Consider the following 15,308-nt stretch of genomic DNA (forward strand, 5'->3'; position numbering starts at 1 on the left):
GTCAAAATACTTTGGAAATTACTTGGGTGAGTTATTTCATTCTTTCCTAACCTGGTGGTTATGTTAATCATTTGAAATACTGTTAGGATCGCAGTTTTTGTTGTTGTTTTTTGTTTTTTTAAGGATTCTGCTCATTCTAGATTTTCTTTATAGAGCAAATGAGACATTAACATAGTCCTTAAAAAGTCTATAAACTATACAGAAAGGTATATTCAGAGAAGTGCTATGTGAAAGTGTAAGTTTCTTTATCTCTCTGATCTTCAATATCCTTATCTGTAATGATATCAAGTTAACGTTTATAGAATCCTTGCTCTGTGCCAAGCTTTCTGCTAAGTATTTTAGATAGATTAGGTATATTAGATAGACAGATAGATAGATAGATAGATAGATATCACTACATTTTAAATCTTGAAAACAGTCCTACACTATGGGTACTGCTGTTACCCCCATTTTATAGATGAGGACATTGAGGCTATCCAAGGTCCCATAGCTAGGAAATAGTGGAACCTGGATTTGAACCCAGGCCAGACTCTAGTTCACATTCTTACTTGTGCTTTGAGGACTCATTGTGCCTGGTAAGAAAGTAGATGCTCAGAACACGTTTGCCCCCCTTCCGCCAAGTCTGCCCAGCTCACAGTAATCAGGTGACTGAGGTTGGGGTAGAGGTGATTTGCGTCTTGGCTGAGCCGTCCCTCATACACCCTCTCATCTTTCAGGAGAGTTCATGGAGAGCCTGCAGGACCCAGACCTGAATGTGCGCCGGGCCACTCTGGCTTTCTTCAACTCGGCTGTGCACAATAAGCCCTCACTGGTCCGGGACCTGCTGGATGACATCCTGCCCCTCCTCTACCAGGAGACAAAGATCCGCAGGGACCTCATCCGAGAGGTAAGGCCAGTGAAGGCCTGACTGGCGGAGCTGCGACAAGGATTTGGGTCAAGCTCTTCAGAGCAGGCACGTGGGCCATGTGGCCTGGGTCAAATGCTGCACCTCCACTTCCAGGTTGTGTGACCCTGGGCACATTGACCTAGGGACAATTTAATCTGCTCTGAGTCTGTTTCTCTTCTTGGGAAAAATGAGGAAAATAGTTCGTGTCTGCATCATAGGGTTGTTGACAAGATTCAATGAGTTATGTCCTGCAGCTTCTCAGGGCTGCTCCTGGCACACAGTTGGCACTCAGTAAATGTTGGTGGTTCTTATTATCGCTCAACATTCAGCAGGCATTCACTGAGCACCAGCGCTGTGTCAGAGTGCCAGGATCAGAGCTGGCTCAGAGCTGCCACTAGGGAGCTCACGGCCACCTAAAGGATAGAGACACCCATTCTGCCGATTATTTACTGAGATAGAGCCTATTTGGTGCAATAAGGATTTAAGGGGCACAGATTAAAAGTTAATTAACAGCTATCATCACATAGTATAATAAAAATGTCTTGGGGAGACTGGATGGTCACTCAGTTGAGCATTCATCTTCGGCTCAGGTTATGATCTCATGGTTCGTGGGTTTGAGCCCCACATCTGGCCTGCTGCTGTCAGTGCAGGCCCACTGTGGAGCCTCTGTCTCCCTATCTCTCTGTCTTTCCCCTGCCCATTCTCTCTCTCTTTAAAAAAAAAAAAAAACAAAAAAACAAAAAAAAACCACCTGGCATTGCTGAAGAGGAAGCGACTACGTTTAGAGGGGTTAGGAAAGTTTCCCAAAAGAGGGGGCATTTAAGCTGGGCTTTGAGGGGTGAGAATGAGAGTACCATTAAGAACAGAGCCTTGTGGTTAAAAGCTTCAGAGACCCGGGCTTTTAATTCTAGTTCAGCTGCTTACTAGCTGTGTGTTCTTGGGAAAATTAATTAACCTTTCTGAGCCTTAGTTTCCTCTTATGTTACGTGGGGTTAATATAACACTGTCTTCCTGGGGCTGTTGTGATGCTTGAGTAACATGTCATTTGTCAAGTACTCAGCACAGTGGCTGGCACATTACAACTGCTCCGTAGACTATAATAATTATTGTTACTGTTATTATCAAAGGGCATTGCAGGCTGAGCAAAGGCAAGAGATTGGGGACAGAACACAGTACTGAACAACAGAGGTGGGGTGTGCAGCAGGAACTAAGGGAGGTGTTCTTACACCCTAGAGTCACATCCCATAACCCTTGTCACCCTTCCCTCCTGCAGGTAGAAATGGGGCCCTTTAAGCACACAGTGGATGATGGGCTGGACGTGCGCAAGGCAGCCTTTGAATGCATGTACTCGCTGCTTGAGAGCTGCCTGGGCCGGCTGGACATCTGCGAGTTCCTGAATCACGTGGAGGATGGCCTGAAGGACCACTATGATATCCGGGTAGGATGGGCTCCCTGCCAAACCTATGGCCACCCTGTACGAAGGGGAGAGCAGGCACCACTGGGGCCCATTGCTTGTTTGTCCCCCACTCTCCACCCCGGCACCCCTATAAATAACTGCATTGTTCTTTTTCAATAAGAAAGAGAACCAGCCTCTCAAACACCTTTGAGGAGAGTCTACACTCTCCTCAAGCTCTTTGAGCTCCCCTTTGATCTTTGGGCAAGCTCTTTGGAGGACGGTTTAGCAGTAGCTAGAAAAATTTAGAATTGAGACCCACCTTTGACCTAGCAGTTCCATCTCTGTGAACAGAGCCTCTAGACTGACACCTAAAAACATGTTTGGAGTTTTATGTTCTAGATTGTTCTGAGAGTTGGGGAAAGCTGGCAGCTTCCCAAATGTCCACCTATCAGAAGCTCACTCAATAAACTGGGTACCTCTGGTCTTGGAATGCTAGCAGCATTAAGAAGAGTGAGCCAGGTCCCTCTGCACTGATGTGAGAGATGCCCAAGGCCCACTGTTGATTGATAAAAGCCAGTTTTTACAGGCATTTCCCCCATGCTTTTCCCTTCTTACCCCTTCTGGCCACACGGCCCTCTTGCCTGCCCTCCAGGGAGCACAGGACAAGGCCTGGGCATCAGTGCAACATTTGGACTCCTATGTCCAGGCTCCTTTTGGTGTTGAGGAGGGTGGGTTGAGGAGGGTGAGTCTGCACCACACCCTTAGAGAGTGGGTTTATGATGCCCACTCTACAGGGGAGAGGCCAGAGAGCTGTGTGGTTCCAGGGCACCAGCTGGGAAATGGAGGAGCCCTGGGTCACAGCATGTGCTGTGTGATGCCATGCTTTTTGCTGGTCCCCCTCCTTTGCTGTGGGTTGTGGGGGGGTCAGGGCAGGGTGGACATCCGGTAGGGATGGGTAGGGCGTGTAGAATTCAGACAACCATCCGTTATGCTGCATGTTTGTAGGAACTTCACCATTTTCGAAAGAGGTCACCATTATTCTCCTGCAGGCTGGACCAGGATTGTAGATGTGTTTAGTTGGCTCATAGAGCAGTTGTTTGTTTGTTTGTTTTTTTAACTGGGTGCCAGTATTTAAAAGTTGAGAGATTTTACATGAAAATCAGTTTCTTTTGAAAACAGTGCATGAGCCCTGGGCCACATTCCCATGGCCACAACGGGCTGGAGCTGACAGCTGCTGTCTGGAGTGTGGACTCCTAACTCCTTCCCAGTTGCCATCTGGCCCTCTTCACTCATGGACAGTGTCTGCCTGGCTCTGTAAGCATCTGAGCTTGAGAGTAGCCCCCTCCCTGGTGCTTCTTCTTATCTGATCCTCCTCAGCCAAGTGTAGCTGGCGTAGTGGGTATTGCCATTCACATTTTTTTAATGTTTATTTATTTTTGAGTGAGAGATACAGAGCATGAGCAGGAGAAGGGCAGAGAGAGAAGGAGACACAGAATCCAAAGCAGGCTCCAGGCTCTGGGCTGTCAGCACGTGGGGCTCGAACTAATGTACCACAAGATCATGACCTGAGCCTAAGTCAGACGCTCAACCAACTGAGCCACCCAGGCGCCCACTGCCATTCACATTTTATAGATAAGAAAACTGAGGCCCAGAGTGGGAGAGACTGTTGCAGGGCCCTGGCAGGAATTAGTGCTAGAGTTTGGACCTGAGCTCCAGGTATTGGTACCAGATCCTCTGATCTTCCCTGGGCTCTGCTCCTTTTGGCCATTTCACTGTGAACGTTGTCTCCTTCCTCTGGGGCAGATGCTGACCTTCATCATGCTGGCCCGACTGGCTACCCTGTGTCCCGCACCTGTTCTGCAGAGGGTGGACCGGCTCATTGAGCCACTCAGGGCCACCTGCACCGCCAAGGTAAGCCCTCCTGCCTAGCCCTGGGCACACCTACAGATTATTCAGTTACCATTTATGGGTTGTATATGAAGTGCTTCATTTAACTGTTGTTGTCACCCTATAAAGTACTTCTTATTGTCACCACTGTATACACAGAGGAACAGAGACTCAGAGAGGTGCAGTTATTGATTTGGGCTACCCAGCTAGTAAATTGCAGAGCTGGGATTCACACCCACCTTTCTTTCGTTCATCAAACATTTCCTGGGTGCCGGCCCTTGTAGCAAGGTACTAGGGATACCACATTGAACATGGTGCATTCCCTACTCCCACATCCTAATTGGAACACTGAGTTATTCTCTTGGAAAGATAGAAACCATTGATCGGGTGATTGATCCAGGGCAGAGTTGCTGCTAGGCTGGAGTGCCTCAAGGGTCAGGGGAGGGATCTGGAGTGGAAGGCCTGGGGGAAAACTGCAGCACTGGGAACAGAGCCTGGTGCCCAGTAATTATCTGTTGACTGAAAGAACTAATCTGGGTTTTGAAAGGGTAGGAATTAACCAAACGAGGGCAGAGTATTTCAGATTGGAGCTTAAAGAGGAGAGAGATCTATAGAACAGTGATTTTCAAGTTGCAAAAGAGCAAAACCTTTTCCAAAAAAATGAAATCTTTTGTGGCTAAAACAGATAAAATTGGTAATTTCTTAATAGAAACCTACCTTTTAAGCTTCAGTTTGTAAACCTATGCATGGTATGAAGTCATAGAAAACAGTGGTTCTGCAGGGCCATTGCAGTCTTGACAGATTCAAAGGCCAAATCATTTCTAGTTTTCTTGGAGCTATACAGCATGGAGAAAAATCCCAGTTCACAGGGAAAGGCTGCAAATGGTGTTGCAGCATCAGGACACCCTTCCACTCGGCTAAGATGGCAAGAGGAGCTTTGATCTGAGGCCCACACAGAGGCCACTCATTCTGGCTGCCCAGAGGGCACTGTGTGTGGGGCACTATGATGAAAACTTGCTGCATCCAAGTCCACGATCCCTCATCCACTGAAACCTACAAAGCTCTGGAAACCAAAAGCTTTTTATTTTTTTTTTAATTTATTTTTTTTAATGTTTATTTTTGAGAGACAGAGAGACAGAGCGCAAGTTGGGGAGGGGCAGAGACAGAGGGAGACACAAAATCCCAAGCAGGCTCCAGGCTGTGAGCTGTCAGCCCAGAGCCCAGCGCGGGTCCTGAACCCACAGACCATGAGATCATGACCTGAGCCAAAGTCAGCTGCCCAACCGACTGAGCCACCCAGGTGCCCCACTGTGTTAAGTCATTTAATCCTTAAAAGCAACTCTATGGAAAGGAGGCTGTTACATATAGAAAGGGAAGTACAGCTTAGAATGACCACCTGAAGTCACAGCTCTTACAGGGCAGAGCTATTTGAACCTGATTGTTCAACCCCAATGCCAAGCTCTTAACCATTACACCGGACTCTTCAAGGGAAAGAGTCTTTGGGTGAAGTCAGGGGCATGGAGAGGAATTTGGACTTTATTCCATAAGCAGTGGGGGGAATTCTGAGATCCTCTAAATAAGTGGAAGAGGGTGGGGGATGAAAAACAAGGCAGACAAGGCAGTTTTGGGTATTTGCTGTGCCGAAGAGATTGCAGGGCCAGGCACCTGAGTTGGGGGGAAGAAGCCAGGCCAGCTAGATGACTGTCATAGTGATCCATTCATTCAATTAAGTCAGATGGTACCACCAAGTCATATGATACCAAGAGTCTGTTTTTAAGCACAGTGAATAAACATAGGCTGAATCTCCTATCAGGGGCAGGAGACAATTAACACTTTATAGCAATTGTCACCACTGAATTATTTATTTTTTAATTTTTTAATTTTTTTTAATGTTTATTTATTTTTGAGAGAGAGAGAGTGTGAGTGAGGGAGGGGTAGAGAGAGGGAGACACAGGCTCCAGGCTCTGAGCTGTCAGCACAGAGCCTGATGCGGGGCTTGAACTCACGAACCGGAGATCATGACGTGGGCTGAATGAAGTCGGAGGCTTAACAGAGTGAGCCACCCAGGTGCCCCCATCAAATTACTTATTAATGAAAAGAAAGGTGGACAGTTTAGATTGGCTGGTCCGAGGCCCCCTAGGTGACTTTGAAGTTGATTTGAATGACAAAGAATCACCCTCTGGAGAAACCTACCAGTGTAAAAGTGCAGGAGAAATCTCAGGACAGGAGACTGAAGTAGGGGGTTATGCTGTGATTTAAACTGGGAAAGCTTACTACAGGTGGTTGAGAGGAATCCAGAGACTAGTGAGGGAGGCTGTGATGCCAGGCCAGGTCAGGCTCAGTAAAGGATGGCTCGTTTTTTTCCCACTTTAGGTCAAAGCTGGTTCCGTGAAGCAGGAGTTTGAGAAGCAAGATGAGCTGAAACGCTCCGCCATGAGGGCTGTGGCCGCCCTGCTGACCATCCCGGAAGTAGGGAAAAGCCCCATCATGGCTGACTTCTCTTCCCAAATCCGATCCAACCCCGAACTTGCTGCCCTCTTTGAGAGCATCCAGAAGGATTCTGCTTCAGCCCCCAGCACAGACTCTATGGAGCTCAGCTAGTGCTTCCCCAGTCCCCAGGTGGGCCCTTACCAAGAGAAGGGGGCCTACCCAAGCCTGAGGCCTCACTGTCCCCATGCTGGCCAAAGGCCTCTGCTTTTGCCCTTTCTTCATCTCACTGGGGGGCCGTCCTGCTCCTGGTCGGGGCTTACAGTGCCTTCTCCAGGGACCCCAACTCGAGGCCCCCAGCAGGAGCTGCAAGGCTGCCAACAGTTGGACCCTGTAACTCAGGACAGTCATTCAAAGCAACAGGGCATGGACGTTTTTCCAAGCCCTTCGGCACAAATAGTGGATATGTGACTTCACACTGGGCAGTCTACACCTTCAAACTGGGGAGTCCCTGCCTTACAGAGGACTAAGTAGTGTTTAGAAATACTCTTGTGCTCACAGCTGTGAAAGGTTAGGAGGCAGCCGGCTGGCCTTCTTTCCCACCAGTGTCACTCACACCTCTCCCACTTTTCACTTCACTTGATCTGATAGGCCAAAAATTCATGCTTCGGCTGGGCATCTGAAAAACTAAAGCTACTTCTCTGAGCTTCTTGCATTTTAGAATTCAAAATGCTTCCTTTTCCAATTGGTAGTGATGATTCAGAAATTGGTATTTTTGCAGGGGAGGTGGTTGGGATAGAGAATTAGATCTGTTTTTTTTTTTTCTAATTTCAAAACGCTTATGTAGTCAAATGGGAAACCAGAAAGCACAAAGGAAGCAAGACCACCTCTTCACGCCACCCCTCCTATAGGTGTAACCAGTTGGTTTGTGTCCTTCGGAGGAAGACTTTGAACATGTTCCTAGTTTTTAGTATTGAAGACACAAATATTAAGCGACAGATTAAAAGAATTTTCTGTACTGTCCCAGGTTAATAAGAGATCCTTGTTACTTTTTCTCTGCACAGTTCCTCTACTAGGCATGTCACCATCCGTATGTTTCCCCAAGTCAGTTTAAAGAAATCATGAAAATGACCAACATTTACTCAAATGTTTCAGACTAGGTTTTGAACTGGAGGCAGCCCACCTGTAAGACCTTTTTCTAAGGGACTTAAAACCGCTCATGGCTAGCCTGCCAAGAAAATTATAACCAGGGTAGTTCTTTCTGCTCAGTTGACCAGGTTGGTAGGGAAAAACACCCTGTATGCAGTTGTCTTGTTCTGGAGTCTACATGCCATATCCCAGGACTACATACTGCCACTTGCTACCAGTTCTTAGTAAAGTGGTACCCTAACTTTACACAGGCATGCCTGACTTTATCATGCTTTGTAGATACTGCATTTACAAACTGAAAATTTGTGGGAATCCTGCGTCCAGCCACGTCTGTCAACACCATTTGCTCATCTCATGTGTCATATTTTCCTCAGTTCACGTTTTCATTATTGTATTTGTTATGATCTGTGATTTTTGATGTTACTATTAGTGCCTGAAGAGGTGATGGAATTGCTATAATCTCATGAGAAAACTTTTAACGGTGGAGTTGAGATGGAATCTGCTCCTGGTGAAGGTGCTGTTAGACTGTTGAAATGACAAAGAACTGAAGAATATTACATCAGCTTAGTTGATAAAGCAGTGGCAGGGTTTGAGGGGATGGACTCCAATTTTGAAAGCTCTCTGGGTAAAGTGCTCATATTACATGCTACAGAGAAGGAGCATTCTTGACTCCATCAATGCAGCAAACTTCATGGTCTTAATTTTAGTAACTTGCCACAGCCACCCAGTCTTCAGCAACCACCACCCTCATTAGTCAACAGCCATCAGCATGGAGGTAAGACCCTCCACCAGCAAAAAGATTACCACTCATAGAAAGCTCAGGCAGTTATTTTTGCAATAAAGTTATTTTTAAATTAAGGTATGCACATTATTTAGGTAAACTATTGCACATAATAAATTTGAGTATGGTATAAACATAACTTTTATATGAACTGGGTAACCAGAAAATGCGTCGGACGTGTGACTTGCTTTATCACAGTGGTCTGGAACCAAACCAAGCCTGGGCCTCCAGAGGCATACCTGTAATTAACAGGGCTAAATTCTAGCTATTGTTGCCTAGAGTGTGGGCTGTAGTTGAAAAGGAAGCTTGATTATTAAATCCTGAATACCAATCAAGAGGCTATATCATGTTAAGGATCCCACATCTTCAGAAATTGTTCAATTACCTGAAGCAGCCAGCTAGGGGGAAGGTTATAAAAGGGAGACTGCAAATTATCTTCAGACACCCAAGGCTGATCATATAGTAGAGGGATTTTTGTCATCCTGTCATGGTTTAGGACAGAAGCCACAGGATGCTATTTCAGCACCAAATAAGTAAGGGAGTAAGGGATTCACCTGGATTCTTTCATGCAGTTTCTCAATCACGAGAACCACATAGAGTAAATGTCATCCAACTTTACATAGCAAACCTAAGAATGACTACTTGCTCTGAGCTACAAGGTCCTCCGGTTAAGGGAGGAACCCACCTTGGTCTGAAGGCCAAGTCTCCCCTACCCCCAAATGGAGTGGACAAGGCTGATCTGGGCACCAGAGGCCTGTGCCCTATGAAGAATAAAATATCCTTTATAAACCTCTTCCAAATGGAAAATTCCAGAGTATTAACCAGCAGTAAAAAAACATCTGTGACAACTTGTCTGAGTAGGAAATTGAAGAGTAAAACCAAAGAGGGAAATGCCAGATGGTAGTTTTATGGTTTTATTAACACAAATATGATGTGCACATAAACTGTCTATTCATTTTCTTCGCTGCGCAGTCTGGCATTGGGATTCGTGACTCTGATGGCCAGCTGGGCTGCTCTTTCCACAATGGCTTTACGGTTCTTGGAGGAGACATTGTGAGCAATCTCTGCACAGTAAGATCTGGAAGAGAATTGGTTAGTGAGTAGAGTAAGGAGGCGCTGGTAAATGGCTGATGAACAAGACCTGCACAGCCCTGAATCCCAACTCTCTTAAAATGTATGGTACCAGCAGTAAGGCTCTTAAAGTATTCCCAGGCAGTGACAAAAGCACTCTCATTGTTCCCTCTCACTTAATCCTTACAGCAGCCTTATGATCCATGTATTGCCTCCATCTTACAGACAAACCATGGCCCTTAAAGGTGGAAATGAATTCCCAAGTCAGATATATAGAAACAGACAGGGCTATCATGGCTCAGACCCAGACTCCAAGTTCAAAGGTCCTCCTCTATCCTTCTAGTCCCATGAAGTTTTAAAACTCTCTGCAAAGTAACCAAGAGCAGAATCCAACAGTCTGATTAAACCAGGAGCTTCCTGGCTCAGACATTAATTTACTTGTTTGCTGCTGACAAAATTCAAATTGAGAAGTAACATTGCCTAAAGTTGCCCAGCAAATAGCTATACTTTAACCCGCTTAACAGATACTGTTCCAACTTACTCATTACTCACAGCTGCACCATACCCTGGTTTGGTAACAAACTGGCCCGAAGCATTTTATGACGCCATCAACAGCTAATTAAGAAAAGATACTGTAGGGGCACCTAGCTGGCTTATTAGGTGGGTCATCTGACTCTTGATCTTGGAGAGGAGAGTTTGAGCCCCATGTTGGTGTAGAGATTGCTTAAAAATGAAATCTTGAGCAGCTAGGTGGCTCAATCAGTTAAGCGTCTATTGATTTTGGCTCAGGTTATAATCTCATTGTTTGTGAGTTTGAACCCCAGTCAGCTGGAGCCTACTTTGGGTTCTGTGTCTCCCTCTCTCTGTCCCTCTCCTGCTCATGCTCTCAAAAATAAACATTAGAAAAAAAAAATGAAAATCCTGAAAAAAAAAAAAAAGACTCTAGGAGAAATTTCAGCAAAGGAAGACTGTAAGAAGTGACTAAGGCAATGGGGCATACTGAGTTCTCTTTAAGAACTCCAGCAAAATAGCTTAACAGACAAGCAAACTAAAAGAATTTTTTCATTTTCTATAAAGGAGGTTCACTCAAGCTCAAAGTAGCTATATTCTGAAATGTTTCCATCTTTGTTCTTAACACTTAAATCTTTTCTTCCCCCCTCGATAACTCCTCAGGTCCTCGTCCATATATATATTTAACATATGAATCATCTTAAATACCTTCCCCTCTGCCTAGGCATTTTCCCCATATGATCACCATTTTGAGTGTATATATAACATTCCACCCGGTGCTTGTACTCCCACCATTCACAAATTACACTTTCAATCCTTCAGTTACTGCTGCAATGATCAGCCTTACAAAGATTTTCTGCTTTTCAGTTTATTTAAGGACAAATATCCAGAAATGCAACTTGTGGTGTAAAGGTCACAAATTCCAAAAATTTCTATAGCTCTTTACACAAACTGTCAAGCTATTTAAAAAAAGTACCTCTTTGGCATCCAGCAGCATCTGCAACTCATGTTTGCTGCCCAAGTATCTTTAATAGGAATATAAGAACACCATTCCCTCCAATCCAAATTCAAAGCATCTAAATAACTTCCCACGTTAAATGTTTTCTCATCCCACTGTCCCCCTTTTGGCCTAAGCAAACCAAGTCTCTCACAGAGCTCATAAAGTGTCTAACTTTCTCAAAACCCTTGAAAGGAATGCTGTGAATCCTCGGTCACTCTAGCATCTCTACAACTTTGTGAGCCATCCTGATTGCAAAGCCTTCCTCCTTTTCTCTACCTCAGATCACAGAGCTCTTAATCAGACAGCAACTCGTCTATTCCTGGAGATTTTGGAAGAGGCTACACTATATCCCCCATACCTCCACATAAATAAAGCCACCATTCTGCAAAGAACTGCCAAAAGGATCCTCCAGCGTTTTTACTGTCAGGCAAAGTCCTGTCTTTCCAGGTCTCAGGTCTCTATACTTACCGGGGGAAGTCCCCTCACCCTGCTCCAGCAAAGGAAACCTTTCTAAGCCCCCAACAAGCATTCTTTAAGCTCCCTAGAGAACATACAACTCCTCCAAATGCATTCTATCAAGACCCTACCAAAATTACTCACAGATGCAGACTTCTGACACCTGAACCCAGAAGTGGGGCCCAACTCACTTGTTGCACATCAGCAGCACCTCAAGCTCCTTGACATTGTGGACTAGGAACTTCCGGAAGCCACTGGGCAGCATGTGCTTTGTTTTCTTGTTGCTCCCGTAACCAATGTTGGGCATCAAAATCTGGCCCTTGAATCTTCTGCGCACCCTATTGTCAATGCCTCTGGGTTTCCGCCAGTTGCGCTGAAATAAACACAGGAGGGTTAGTGCCTTTGCCAACACCTCTTCCTTTTAGAGGAAAAAAGGGGGACCCAATGAAAAGGAAACATGCCCCAACAGCTGTCATTGGGTTACAGTTCACCTTTATTTGGTGGAGAAAAATAGGGGCTCCTGCCTTTGAGCACCAGGAATATAGACTCACATCCACACGCCTAAATAAAGGAAAAACAAACTACAGACTGATAGAATGTGAGGGGATTGTGTATACAGTAAAGAGTGAAGAGCATGGGTTCTAGCACTGCACTCAAGATACAAGTTTTCTCATCATAAAATACGGATAATCTACTTCTCATAACCTCTTAAGGCCACCTAAAATGATACAAGCCTCTAGACACGTCAAAACAGCCAAACGTCCAATTCATACTATAATCAAGTGACTGAGTGCCAATAAGGCGTACTCAGACCTAAGTTTCTAGAGAGCTCTTCCACTAACTGGACTGGTTCATCTGCCAAATGTGATCTTCTGACCAGGTGATACCATAAATCCAACAGCCCATTTAGGGGCTCCTTTCTCCACCCCAACAAACACTTCCATCCCAGGACCATATATACCTTAATTTTGACATATCGGTCTGACTGGTGCCGGATGAACTTCTTGGTCCTCTTTTTAACGATCTTGGGCTTCACCAGAGGTCTGAGGGCAGCCATGATGCCTTCAAGAAAGAAGCAGAGATGGTGACAGAGTCCTAGAAGGAAGCTTTCCGGCTCAGGCCTTGAACATTGTTGCAGAGTGTCTTCCAATCTCCAGCTACTGAGCAAACTGGGAATGGAATGGGTACCTCTGCCAGGCTTGCTTTCCCTCCCGTTTCCGAAGCTGGCAGAATACGAACCACTCTCCAGATGCGATCCTGGGAGGTCAGCAGTCACTTCATACACTGAAGAAAAAAGCACGCTCTAACAGCTAATCTAAAACAAATGGGGGCCCCCGGACGGCTCAGTCGGTGGAGCATCCGACTTCAGCTCAGGTCATGATCTCACACTCCGCGAGTCCGAGCCACACATCGGGCTCTTGTGCTGACAGCTCGGAGCCTGGAGCCTGCTTCAGATTCTGTGTCTCCCTCCCTCTCTGCCCCTCCCCTGCTCATGCTCAGTCTCAAAAATAAATCAAAACGTTAAAAAAAAAAATTAAAACAAATGGACCCCCAAAAGTTCTCAGCTTGCACAGGGGAGCAAATCCCACACCTGGCGCCCCAAACCCCAGACAGTCCAATTTCCTTTTCGTTAGGCAGAACTTGGACAATCCACAAGAACCTGAGCCTTAGTTGTTTTCTCACCTGTAAAATGGAAAGGATACTGCACGTTGAATCCTTGCAGTGACTGGAAGCAGAGAAACCTATTATTTCCCCTAGAGTGCTGCTGCTCTACAATTCTCTCACAACAGACCTATAAAACCATAATGTACTTATAAGATGCTTCTAGGCCTTGGAACTTCCTGTTCTATCTGAAGATCATCCGAGGACCGGCCTTCCCGATTACCCTAGTTTTTTTTCCCTACTGCAGCACCCTTTTTGTTCTCTTCGCTGCTTCGATTCCTTTGTTCAGCACACGGTACTCCGTGAACTCTGTGTTCGATAAACGAACGCACCTCCGCCCGAAACATTATTTCCTCGCAGACAAGGATGCAGTTTTATATTCTCAGAGATCCTTCGTTAACTGAACCGATCGACTAGCAGCAATCGATCGTTTTGTTTTGGCGGTCTGGCCGCAGCAGCAACCCCAAGACCAAAACCGCAGAGGAGGGAGCGTCGGTCGGCGTGAACAAAATACACGCGGAAACACAACGCTGACCAAAACTGGAATACTCCTGCCCTCGGACTGGAAACTTCTGGTGGCTCCACAGTCCCTACAAGCCCGCGCTGCCTAGACCCGAAAGGGCGACCTTCACTGCCAGGCCTCAAACAAACTGTCGGCAACTCTGAGAGACACCAGGCGGCCTCCGTAGGGCGGCCAAGTGGCCCTGGAAAGCAAACCTCCATCATCTGCTGGGCCGCTTCGTTCTGTTCCTGTACGTGCTCCAGCCAACCGACAAGGACAAAGCCCACCAAGACGAGTGCTCGGAAGGGCAGGCCTCCTCACCACGAAGCGACAATACCAGATGAAGACCGCAGAGATGCGGATGGCCAACGATTAAAACTCACCGAGTTACAGACGGCTGCCACCTCCGCAGGCAGCTCCGAGGAAGAGAGTGGAAGGTCGCGCGCGAAGGCTGATGGGACTTAACTTCTGGGTCCTGTCAGGGAAAAAAAGAGCACTTACTGCGCTTGGTCCTTCAAAGGAAAGAAAGACATTTCAGAGAAATACTGTAAAAAAGTCGAGGAATACATGTGTTTTAATATATATTAATATCTAGAAGTACTGCTGGGGATTTTTCATACCTGCCGTAGGACTACGTAGGATATTTGGAATTCTTTCTGAGCTTTTAAGACCTGGTGGGGGCATCCACTTCCGCCAGAAATTGAAGCCGTTCTTCCGGAGAACAATCCAGTTTTTAGATTATTTCCGCCCGCGTTTCTTCTGCTATTAAGTGCGCCTCTTGGTGGCCAGGAGGGAACAAAACAGAGTCTTCCTAGTATTTCCCTCACGTGAATTTATAGAGTAAGATAGGAACGAAACCGTAACAGCTATCATTCCATGGGTTTCACGATCCTTCCCACAATTCTGCAAGGTAGTTCTATTTTTTCCCCATTTTGCCTATGTTGAAAGCGACTTTTGGGGATTTGACTCCAAAATCCACACTTCTGATCATTCAGCTAACCTGCCTAGTTTTAAATAGTTGTTGATGGTTTTGTTTTGCTTAGATTTTGTATTTAAGATTATTGTAAAAAAAAAAAAATCAAATTTCAGGACGAAAAAATTGTGCATTGATTCCACAATTTGAACACAATACAGATGTCATCGCTGATCTTGATAGTAGTTCCAGGGGCCAGATGGGGACAGAAGCTACACTGGATTGTGTTGTTGACAGGATGAGAAGTGAGAAGGGAAGAGTGTTGACAACTCCTTCCTGAGATTTTGACTGTGAAGGGTAGGAGTTTGAAGAGACCCAGAGGAGCGAAATGTGAAATGTCTTGTCTAAGGTCACACAGCTCACAAGTGATAAGGTTGAGACTGGAACCCTATTGTGCCTGTGACTACACCACACCTCATGAATCCTGCTTTGCCAGCCGGCTCTGGGAAGTCAGATGGGATGCAGAGAATGAAAGCACTGTGCTAACAGCAGCCCACATTATGTGTGTTGTGAAGGGAGAAGGTCTTGATGGGGTCAGGTGGGTTAATCAAGCAGAAGGCTCAGGAAACAGAGAGCATGCCTCTAACAGTGAAAGATGCAAGAGATTT

General features: G+C 45.9%; 2 protein-coding genes and 1 non-coding gene across 3 annotated transcripts in view; 1 reads left to right on the top strand and 2 right to left on the bottom strand.

Annotated features, from left to right (window-relative positions):
* The window catches only part of CAND2 (cullin associated and neddylation dissociated 2 (putative)), a 33,352-nt gene extending 24,683 nt beyond the window's left edge, over positions 1-8,669 (top strand). Inside the window, exons 12-15 of the mRNA XM_049641018.1 lie at positions 717-886; positions 2,160-2,324; positions 4,086-4,193; positions 6,543-8,669. Coding sequence (XP_049496975.1) covers positions 717-886; positions 2,160-2,324; positions 4,086-4,193; positions 6,543-6,770 — 671 coding nt within the window. The 3' untranslated portion in view covers positions 6,771-8,669. The remainder of the gene's footprint in view (positions 1-716; positions 887-2,159; positions 2,325-4,085; positions 4,194-6,542) is intronic.
* Positions 8,670-9,413: 744 nt separating this feature from the next.
* RPL32 (ribosomal protein L32) lies at positions 9,414-14,195 on the bottom strand. Its single transcript, XM_049641025.1, has 4 exons — positions 14,111-14,195; positions 12,525-12,625; positions 11,755-11,936; positions 9,414-9,604 (listed from the first exon to the last, which is right to left on the bottom strand). The coding sequence occupies exons 2-4, from the start codon at positions 12,618-12,620 to the stop codon at positions 9,475-9,477; spliced, it is 408 nt and encodes a 135-aa protein (XP_049496982.1). The 5' UTR covers positions 12,621-12,625; positions 14,111-14,195; the 3' UTR covers positions 9,414-9,474.
* On the bottom strand, positions 12,691-12,830 carry LOC125931154 (small nucleolar RNA SNORA7). The gene has a single exon (XR_007460405.1). It is a non-coding gene; the product is annotated as a small nucleolar RNA SNORA7 (small nucleolar RNA).
* Positions 14,196-15,308: the final 1,113 nt, after the last annotated feature.

This window comes from Panthera uncia, chromosome A2 (assembly GCF_023721935.1).
Source record: "Panthera uncia isolate 11264 chromosome A2, Puncia_PCG_1.0, whole genome shotgun sequence".
NCBI lineage: Eukaryota > Metazoa > Chordata > Mammalia > Carnivora > Felidae > Panthera > Panthera uncia.